The 10872-nt window shown below is 50.2% G+C and overlaps 1 protein-coding gene across 2 annotated transcripts in view; it reads right to left on the bottom strand.

Annotated features, from left to right (window-relative positions):
* Window positions 1–831: 831 nt before the first annotated feature.
* Window positions 832–10872, bottom strand: part of RASSF5 (Ras association domain family member 5) — a 78333-nt gene continuing 68292 nt past the window's right edge. For both annotated transcript variants that reach the window (XM_032289025.1, XM_032289026.1), the window contains 4 exons: window positions 6726–6836; window positions 5436–5733; window positions 4805–4920; window positions 832–3266 (listed from right to left, as the gene is read on the bottom strand). In XM_032289025.1, coding sequence (XP_032144916.1) covers window positions 3114–3266; window positions 4805–4920; window positions 5436–5733; window positions 6726–6836 — 678 coding nt within the window. In that variant the 3' untranslated portion in view covers window positions 832–3113. The remainder of the gene's footprint in view (window positions 3267–4804; window positions 4921–5435; window positions 5734–6725; window positions 6837–10872) is intronic.

Below are 10872 nucleotides of genomic sequence, written 5' to 3'. Positions count from 1 at the left end.
CAGGTTATTTTTCCTATGTGCTAAGTCAAATAATCTATATCACTGTCAAACGTACAACTTTGAATTTATTAATCCTATGCTGTAACCATATCCGTTTTAAAGAAAAGCAGAAACTGCTTCATTTTTAGACTTTGGCAAAATCATTGAAAGATACAGTTCTTGGAGGTCTAGATAGATAACAAATGTTACAGATGTGCCCCATTCTGGGGTAATTTTATGGATGTTTGTTGGACATTCATTCATTCTTTGGACCCCATTTATTGCATTCTGTGTGATCAGTACTGGAAGGCAGGCAAGAATTTCTTTTTAAAACTTTAACATGGTTATTTCCATGATTACTGAGATGTTCCTTTGACGAAAGTCAGAGAAGGCTCAAGTCTGACTGTTTTGGTCATTTGAGCTAGCCCCCTTCCTCCAGGTGAAGTGATATTAAACTTTTAAAGAGCTATTCCTTTCTACCTTATTGTTAAATAATTTCAGAAGTAGAAGAATCATGGCTCAGCTCAGTAGCCTGTCCTGATGTCGAATTTCCCTTAGCTCCAGAAGGCCTTCCTCTTTCCCACCCTCAGCATCTCCGCCTGTAATCAGTCTCCTTGACTCTCCTGCTCTGTGGAGACATGGAACAGCTGGTCACCCAGGCAGCGCCCTCCTGCCTACCCATTTGGACAATTTCCTCCAAATTATTTGAACAGTAGCCTTCATTCCTCTGCTCACTGGCAAAAGAAAATCTGACTCCACCAAGAAGCGTGTGATCATCTCTGTTCTCACCCTCTCCCCTACTCCCAATTTCCACAAGATGGTGAAGTTCAAGGGAGACATTTCTAACATGAGTCATTTTTGCAACAGGCTTTTATTACTTTTTTTTAAAACCCCTATAAGAAAGACATTTAAAAAGAAAATATCCTTGAAACAAACACTTACACACTGAGCAACACAACCAGAGAAGGCACTACCAGCAGTTACTCCCACTTCTGGGAGGGAAAGGGTAACCTATACTGTACTTTCTTCGGAGGCGTAGACCTCAGCACAGGCCTTGGGTCTAACAGTGCTTTAGATAAAGTCTGAATTGTCCCATAACTTTCTCATTTCATAAACACCCTTATCTCTTTATATATAGCTATATGCCTTTATGTGTCTATATACATAACTTTTTTTTTCCTTCTCAAAAATAAAATAGCCATCCCCTTAGAGGGAGGTTCTCAGCAGCATTCACAGCGGTTGCAGCAGGAGCCATGCCTTCTATTAATGTTAGAGACATGCAGGACGAAGGGAAATGACTCTCCACCTGCTCCCTTTAATATACAGCAGGGAGGGAGTTTTTTTAAGAGAGGGAAGTGATAAGGCTGAGCATGAGATGGCTAACCAGGGTTTTTGTGGTTTAAAAAAATCTTAAGAGTTGCGAGCTTGTGTTGTCTTTGTAGCTCTGGAGACTATGCACAGTTCATACGGCGAGGGGTCAGCATTCCTTCTGGGATCAGGGGCAGTATGGACTCAGCCTGGGTCAGGGAGGGAACTTCTGAAGCTACACAAACAAGCTTGGGCTTGATCCCACCCAAGAGGTACTTGGGAAGGCAGAGGATAGCCAAGAAATGGTTTCTCGGAGGCTGGATTGGAAAACCAGCCCTGCTTTGAAAATTACAAGTCCTTCTCCCTCTGCATTGGAGTGTCTTTGCAGTCTTGGCTACTTGTTGGAATTGTTTGGCTAATTTAGGATTCAGCCTAAACAAGAAGCCAGTACAAATGTAGAGTCAGGAATCTGATCCTCCCTGTCAATGTGGTCTGATATCACTGATTGGAGTCAAAACTCAGGCACCCAGATGGGAGGGAGGTCTGTGACCCTCACACCGTGCTGAGCGCGGGCTCTCCTGGCCTTGTCTCCCACACCGCGGCCATTGTCCACTTCCTGACAGGAGGAGCCAGCAGCAGAGCTTCAGGCAAACTCACTCTGCTCCTATTTCTCTCTGAAAACAAAAAGGCACTGAGGTCGACGGGGAGGCCAGGCCCACCGGCTCTCTGCGTGCAGTGCTGGGGCTGGCCCGTGCTTCAAAACAGAAAGGACTCCAAGTTGGCCGAATTGGAGGCCCCCCTCTTTGTAATCAAGGCAACTCCTTGGACAGCACTGGGAGATCCCAGAGTCCCAGTGGGAGGAGGGAGGCAGTGCTGGAAGCCGAGGGGGAACCCAAGCAGCCCAGGCCCTCCTCCGCTCTCTAGCTGGGGAAGGCTGAAGACAGCTTGGACACATTTCTCTGCATCACTTTTTGGCTTTCTCTTACTGCCTGATTTTTATACTCAGCAGGAGACTTTTTAAATGGTCAATGGCTGGCTTCCCCTTGGGGAAACACTTGAGGATGATGACAACATTAAATTCAAATTCGTAACTTAAAAACAAACAGTTTGTTGACAAAGATGTGACTAGGTACCACACATAACACAGATATATGCCTTTGGGTTTCCATGTGCAATGTGGGCCAGGGCCAGGCCAGGGCCAGGGCAGGCTACAGCTTCTCCGGAGATCTCTGAGCCAGCCTCAGCTTTGGTGCTCCTTACCCTGAGCATCTGGGGCCAGGAGCTTTATAAGCTTCCCTTAAGTGTGAACAACAGGCACTGTGGGCCGTGGGAACAGTCCTTTTATGAGCATTATCCTGTTTTCAGGGGCTTAGCTCAGACCTGCAAAAGGAATGTGCTATAGCTTTTTAAATAAAGGTACTGTAGGTGGCAAATAAGAGAACTCAAAGAAGAATCAAAGCCAGAGAAAGAACACACCGCTCTAAAGCCTTCCTTCCTTTGCCGGCTGGTGTGAGGTTCCAGTTTGGTGACGAGAGAGGCAGCTGTTTGGTTGGTGAAAGGCTTGTAGATGAGAGAGGACGTCGGCTGTTTGTTTCACATGAGTTCTGATCCTTGGCAGAGTCTGGTGGGGCACAGTCTGGGGGCGGGCACAGCTGAAGCCCCGTGCAAACACTTGTCCATGGAAGAGACTTTTGCCACATCTGGAACTGTTGGACAGGCACAAATGCACCCGCCAGAGGTGTCCTGAGAAAAAGTGTCTGTTGCAAAATAATAATTAATAATAAAAATAAATCCGAGGGTACCGGGAGGAGAGGAAGTAGGACCGGTTACCCAGGTTTGCCCTGGGATTCTCTTAAGGCCTCCTCCAGTTTCTGCCTAAACTTGTCATATTTCTTTTGCACTTGTTGGATTTTGTCCTGCTCCTCTTTTTCCAGGATTGTTAGGAAGTTCTGAAGTTCAGGGATGGAGAAGGCATCCCACTGTGAGGCGAGACGGAGATTTGTAGGGAGAAACAGGAGAGCAGACAGGTTAGAAGTGGACATGACTCGAGGGCCCCGCTGCCTCCTTCCCAGTTCACATCCGTGACTCACACACAGTTCACTACTGAACATACCGAATCAGTGAAGCTTGGGCTTTTCATGCCTGTGGTAGCAGCAACAAAATTCCAAATGCTGGCATCTCGTGACCGAGAGTTGCCAGTCCATGAATCATGTTTTTATTTTAAGATTCAATAATCTTAAGTTTCTGTCTAGCAGCTGAGATCTTGACAGTGATGCTGGAACCACCCCAGCTTCCAACATGCAGACCCTCAGAAAGCAGGTGGAGGAGTGGAACATGGACCCAGGAGACCGGGGTTGGGCCTGACTCTACCTCCCCACAGCGGTGTAACCAGAGCACAGCTTGCCACCCTTCTCAGCCTGTTTTCTCATCTGCTGGGAAATTGGGGTATCTACCTCCCATGACTAGTAGATCAGATAATGAGAGCTTTCAGGCCTCCCCTGAAAGGACCTGATCTCTGAGGGCAGAAGGACTTCTGTCAGGCTGACCCAAGAGCACAAGCCCTATTGAGACTCCGAAGCTCTTTGAGCATAATAGAGTACTAAGGTTTTATCTGGTGTGGTCCTCACACTCGATAAGCAAGAAACCTGAAGCTCACACAGGGAAGGTGGGGTAATCACAACCACAGCTCACTGCAGCAGAACTGGAACTAGAACCCAGGCTGCCGCACTCCCAAATGCCTAAGCTTTCCACGGGGTCAGCTGCATTCAGTCACTCTCTGTGGAATCCTGTTCCAAACATGATCCTGCACAGGTGCCAATAAATAAAGCAGATGGGAGCAGAGCTGCCCTTGTTGACATGGGGAGAAGGGACAGAGTCCCAGCTGCCTTGATCTCTAAATCTCTGCAGTGACTCCCAAGACTGCTCCTTAAAACTCTAGGCCTCCACTGCACACAGTGTGACGAACACTGAGACCTTCCCCTGTCGGTCATTCTCAGGCCATGGATGGTACCAGCCTGTTTTTACCCCTGGTTTTTACCCCTGCTTTTACCCCTGTTTATGTCACAAGACTGCACACTGGTTAGCTTCCCTTGGGGTTGGAGGTCAGTATCCAAGAAAGGGGAGGACTGATGGCTCAAAAACATCTATACCCAGTGAAGCCCAGAGGTGCAGCTTGGTAGGCCTTAGGCCATTTCTTAGAGCAAAACCAGCCTGGGCCTGAGCGCAGGGAGTTCCCTGGTCCCCCTCCTCGCCGAGTTTTCAGAAATAAAGCACATGAAATCCTTTCTTTCCACAGGCCTTGCCACACACAGGCCCTAACATGCTACTCCAGGGTGCTCAGAGGCCTGGCTGAAACACTGACCCCAGCCCCATCACCCAACCCTGCTCACTTTCTCAACAGTCATCTTCCTGACCCTGCTGCGTGGTTCCCACCTATGTGGGGTAGTTAGGGCAACACCCACCTGCACCCACCCAAGGTACCCTGAGGGCTGGGTTTGCACAAGGGGCCCAGACCTACCTCCACCTCTCCAGTTTCATTCTCCTTTAGCACAAAGCTGAGGACCTCCGTGTCAGGCCCAGCAAGCAGGCGCAGGTAGAGGGGGCAGTCAGCAATGGAGAGTTTCTGGAAGAGAACTGCAAACCAAGAGACGGGGCTGGGAGCTCATCCCAGAAAAGGAGGGCAGGGCCCAGGCTTGGGGGAAAGGATTGGAAACACAGAGGTGGGGTACTTATAACTAGAAGTAGACATAGGGGCCTTTTAATGCAATGGATATGACGATAACAAACGGGGCAATAATCTTTTGTCTTGGGTGTCTGCTCAGTTCAAAGCATGATTCCATTCACACCATCTCCTGAAAGATTAGGAATGGTGGGCGGATTCCTCCCATTGCACAGAACAGGAAATGGGAGCCTAGGGTGTGATCTTCCTGAACCCACCAGCAGAGTTAGGGACACAGTGAGCCAAGGAAGCTGCCCTGTCAAGCTCTCTGCTCTTGCCTCCCTGCCCGGATTCCACAGATGTGAACACCATGCAGGCAGCTGGACCCCTGGTGCTCAGGAGCTCCTGCCCAAGGCCGGCAGGGCTGTTAGTGGGTGGGCCTGTACACAGGTAGGAAGGGAATGGTCTGGTTGGGTGCACTTTCTCCTACCTTGTCCATCCTTGTGTATCCGCTTAAAAAGTGCAAACTTCTGGGGATTGTCCACCACCATGAACTTCTTGAGCAGCCCCTGGATGACCTCACTGACGGTGGTGGTGCTGCTGATGTGCAGCTGCTTGACGGCATCGAGGGGAAGGTAGAAGGATGTCCGCTTGTCCGTAGCAGCCGCCAGGTTCACCTCCTTGATGGCATCATAGATGGACTGGGGCCGGATCCCGGCAGGCACTGTCACAGGCCGTCGGAGCTTCAGATGCACTTTGATGAAACCCGTGTAAGTGCCATCTTCACTCTGCCAGTGGGGACATGTTATGTGGGGTCAGGGCTATCCGCCTTGCATGATCATACCTGCCACTCGGGGCCATTGCCCCAGCAACACCCATCTGTCTCCTTGAGTTCTTTCCTGCCTCTGTTGACCTGGGAGAGCTGGAGGGAGGAGCAGAGATCCCTTTCCCCACAGTGGGCTGGGAGAAGACCCTCAGGATCCAACTACCAGAGACCTGTGGGGCTGCAGTGGCTTTCCCTCCCAGGAGGCTCAGGCCAGCTCCCCCAAACCTCCTGCACCCAGGCGGACACCAGTTGCCTTTGGTGAGTCCCCACTGTAAGAGGCAGGGTGTGGGGTAGCCACTCTAGTGTGTACCTCTGAACCAGGCAGGAAGCAGGAAGGTTCTATAATGAGGGCCTTGGAGAACCAGCCCACTAGATTTCCTCCTGCGTCTCTTTACTAAGAAACAGCCTTTAAGACTTAAACCCAGGTCCATCTGTGACTGGATTTTCTGGTGCCCCATCTGGCTGAATTTTGAAGAGCCAGTTGATGCCAGCCACCAGCAGAGGGCAGTGTTTTTCTACCTTCTCCCCTCCCCATTGAAGATAGCCTTTCCCAACCAGGTACGAAGTTGGGTGCCCTCCCGTCTCTGAGCACCGCACAATCGAAGGGGTAGGAAGGGAAGCAGCTGAGTCCTATTGTCCTGGCTTCCTGGGGGCCAAGCAATACCAGGCCCTTGGTCACTGTATATCATTTAATCACTTAGTTTACGTCGAAGCTCAGAGAAGTTAAGAGAGCTTCCCAAAGACACAAGCAAGTAATAAAAAGGGTCAGATCTATTTCCCTGAAGCACGTGGAGTGCACTGAGGGTCCTGGCTTCCAGATGGCCTCTAGATGCTGGAGGAAAGGGAGGGACCTGCCAGGGAGTAGCCACAGAATTTAGAGGGCGGGCAGAGGCGCCAAACCCTAAGCAGGTGGTGGAGTGGGAAGAGGGGTGTGTGAGGGGGGCAGGCACTCACCAGCTTCATGCCCAGGCAGTTCTTCTCTCGCGTGTTGTAGCTGTCGATCTTCTGCTTGATCTCCTGCAGTGTGGGTGGACGCTGTGTCTCCTCCACAGGTTTACAGACATTCTGGAACAGACACAGAGTGGAAGTGGGTGTCCAGTGGTTCTCAGGGTGAGAAAGGGAATGACCACGCCCTCCCCAAAGCCTCTCTAACCAAGAAGTGAGCACCAGCCCTGCAGGGTGGAACTAACTGCATGGACTCAGAGTGAGACAATGAGAGGTCAAATTGCAGCTGTGCCAGTGTCTAGCTGGCCCTCCTGGGGAAGTAACTCAGATTTCTCTAAGCCTCAGTCTCCCTATCTGTGAAATGGGAACAATAACTACTGTACGGGCTTAAGTGTGAAAGTGTCTGGCACTCAGGCACTGACTATGAATGTGGCGAACAAGCAGAGCCGCATTTGCCCTCGAAGGGTTGCTATGGAAAAGATGCTCCTTTGATGCTATGGGAGATGCAAAGAAATACAAGCCATGGTCTGTCTCCTCAAGGAAGTACCAACACAGCTGGAGGGACAGGTGTCTACCCGTGGTGTCAGTATATGCTGCTGATGGGAAAGACAAGAATTCTCTTAGATCCAAAGGACCAAGGACACATGGACGCCAGTTCAGGCCCCATATCACTTGCTGCAGTGCTTTTCACATAGCGAGAAGTAAGTATCTATTTGTCAAATGAATGAGTGAACTGGCAGGGATGAAGGGGTGGAGCCCTCCACCATAACAGAGGAGACAAACCGCTACTGAGCACAGGGACGCCCAGCATTTACTTAGCACCTCCCCTGTGCCAAGTACTTGGCATACGTTCTCTCATTTGATTCTCACAAACCAGAAGTCTGCAAGATCGTTTATTCTCCCCATCTTAACCCACCTCACAGGTGAGACTATTGAGACTAAGAGAACTTTAGCAACTTGCCTCATGCCCTAGTCAGCGCGTACAGAACGAAACAGAAATTCCAGGTCTGTCCTGTTGCATTCCTTCTGCGAGACCATGTGCTCATTCTCCTCATATGTTCCCAGATGCCCTCCTCCTCCCCCCGCCGGGAAGGAAAAGTGAAGAATGAAGTTGAGGAGATGGAGGTCAATGCCCTCACCTTGTAGAGAGAGTACAGGAGTGAATTCTGGGGTCAAAGCCACTGTCCCTTAGTCAGTTCTCTGGATCTCGCTCTCACGTTCACCGTTACCCACTTCCCGGTTTTATCCTCACACTGTCCCTGAGTGGCTGGGAGTGTGGGAACAGGTTGGTTGGAACCCACCCAGAATTTGCCTGATATTAGAAGTGTGGCAGACTTGGGGTGGATCAGGATTCTTTTTTGGCAAATGAGGAAACTGAGGCCCAGAGAGGGATGACTCTGACACCATCTGACACTGTCCTGTGGGTGTTTGGGTTTGGCTGGGGAATTTCACAGCTGCTGTGACGTCACACCACCACCCGGCAGGACACAGCAGGGCCCCCGTGACAGAGCTTTGCCCTACCTTCCTCCCTTCAGCAAGCCGTGTGAGAGACACACCACCCTGACAACCTGCCATCACTTCCTTCTCCCACTTTCCAATCCCCACAGAACTGATACAACGTCAGGCTCTGGCTGCCAAGAGGAGCTGGCATGGCTCCAGCCTCCCACCTCCAACCCCTCAGCTCAGCACAGCTGACATCCTCTTTTTTTTTTTTTTTTTTTTTTTTTGAGATGGAGTCTCCCTCTGTCACCAAGGCTGGAGTGCAGTGGCACAATCTAAGCTCACTGCAACCTCCACCTCCCGGGTTCAAGTGATTCTCCTGCCTCAGCTTCCCAAGTTGCTGGTATTACAGGTGTGCACCATCACACCCAGCTAATTTTTATATTTCTAGCAGAGACAGGGTTTCACTATATTGGCCAGGCTGGGTGGCCTCAAACTCCTAACCTCAAGTGATCCAGCCGCCTCTGCCTCCCAAAGTGCTGGGATTACAAGTGTGAGCCACCGTGCTAGCTTCTGATGTCCTCTTTCCATCATGGCATCATTCCCTGGCCTGTCTGCTCCTCTGTACTCTCCCCCAGGCTCCTAATCTATTAATAACAGCCTGTGCTGGGTACTTTCACATACATTATCTTACATACTAGGTATGTCATTCTTTACAGATTACAAAACTGAGGCTCAGAGAGGTTAAGAAACATGCCTGTGGTCTCCTGCTAGTAAGTGGCTAAGTAGGAACTGGAATCAAGTCTAAGGCCCACGTTCTCAATTCACCATGTAGCCACCATGGGACAGCATCTTTTGCTGAAGAGGCCGGCCTGCCACACCCATAGTGATCATTGAAAACTCCATGCTGCAGGGCTGGGATGAGCAGCTATTAAACCAAGGCCTGTAAGTTACCTGATCTGTGAAATGCTCATCTAAGATATGTCTAAGCCATGGGTCAGGCCCCAGAGGCACTATGTCACCTGTGATGGTGGGAAGGAAGGACTTCCTAACTCAAGTGAGATACAGCCACCAAGAAGCAGGGCCCAGCCTTCTCCTGTGTGCCTTCCCAGGTCTCTGGAACTGAACCTTGATTCTGTTGCAGACCACCCAAGGGCAAGCAGCCCTGGCCATCTCTCACTTGCTGGAGGTGAATAGCAAGTAGCGTGAGCCTCACAGACTCTCTTCATTTACTGTCAGCCTGTTAACCCAGGGATTCTCACAATGAAGCCTCTCATTCCTCATCCCTTCCCTTGGGTAGCTCCCAAAGCTTCCCACCCTCAGTCCTCGCCAGCTGAGCATGTGTCTATGGCACCAGGTGTGCCTGACCCTGGCCTTACCCCCATCCTGCCTTCCCTCTGGAAAACTTCCAGTTGGAAAGACACCGTTGTCTGATTACTATTATACACTCCACTCTGTCTCTGAAGCACATAGGCTGTTGCTCCTCAGGAGGTAATAGCTTTCTCATACTTGTCTATAAAAAAGAAGAGATGGAAAGAAAATTCTAGAAGTGGCTGGGCACAGTAGCTCACGCATGTAATTCCAGCACTTTGGGAGGCCAAGGCGGGCAGATCACCTGAGGTTAGGAGGTTGAGACTAGCCTGACCAACATGGAGAAACCCCATCTCTACTAAAAATATAAAATTAGCTGGGTGTAGTGGCTCGCGCCTGTAATCCCAGCTACTCAGGAGGCTGAGGCAGGAGAATTGCTAGAACCTGGGAAGCAGAGATTGCAGTGAGCCGAGATTGCACCATTGCACTCCAGCCTGGGCAACAAGAGAGAAAACTTTGTCTCAAAAAAAAAATAATAATAAATCTAGAAGCTCCTGGAAGATCTCCTTTCACAGCTTCCAACCAAGCTGGAGCCATTTCCCTGTAAGAAAAGGCAGCTGTGCCATGGCTTTCAAAGGCTTGGTTTTGAATACAGTGAGAAGCAAAGCTGCCTTAGCCTAGGGTTTCTTCTTCCTGTTCCCCTTTTCTTCAGCAGATAGACTCATCTAACTCTCCCTTTCCCACCACAAACCCGGGGAAGTGACGAAAGTGGCCACAGGCACCTCCGCCTTCCAGGGCTGACGCAAGACAGCAGCCCTGACCTCACCATTCTGAGGCCTGGCCCTCTGGCTGGTGATGGGGAGCCCTGTCTGAGAGTGCCAGAAGCCCCGTGTGTAGCCAACACCACGAATGTCACAGCCATGGAATGTCAGCAGCCAGGTCTGGGATGGCTGCTGCCCACAAAAAAAAATCTGGCAGACAAGATGTGACCCAGGGGCTGAGTGAATCACCTCCCAAAATAGGCCAGCCAGCCACAGCCACGATGGCTCACCAATCTTTTTCCACCCAAGAGCTGGTGCAGGACCTAGACCGGTGGTTCTTAAATTTGTCTGCACAGTGCAGTCATCTGGGGGATCTTTAGAAACTTAGCTGCTTGAGCTTTATCTCTGGAGATTCTGATTTAATTGGTCTGGGGTACAGTCCGGGCGTCGGAATTTTAAAAATTTCCCAGTTGATTCTAATGCACAGCAACATTTGAAAAGAACTGAAATAGACAGACGCCTCACAACAATTCCAGACCTCAAGGGTCTTCATCCAGCTGCAGAACTAACACTTGGTGCCAAGAAACACACAAACACCCCAAAGGTTTACCTGACAGGCGGTATCTGCCATGTCAGCAAGATCG

This window comes from Sapajus apella, unplaced genomic scaffold (genome assembly GCF_009761245.1).
Source record: "Sapajus apella isolate SASKATOON/1434 unplaced genomic scaffold, GSC_monkey_1.0 scaffold22, whole genome shotgun sequence".
Lineage (NCBI taxonomy): Eukaryota > Metazoa > Chordata > Mammalia > Primates > Cebidae > Sapajus > Sapajus apella.
Note: the sequence above shows the minus strand (reverse complement) of the source record. Positions and strands in the feature narration are given on the sequence as shown.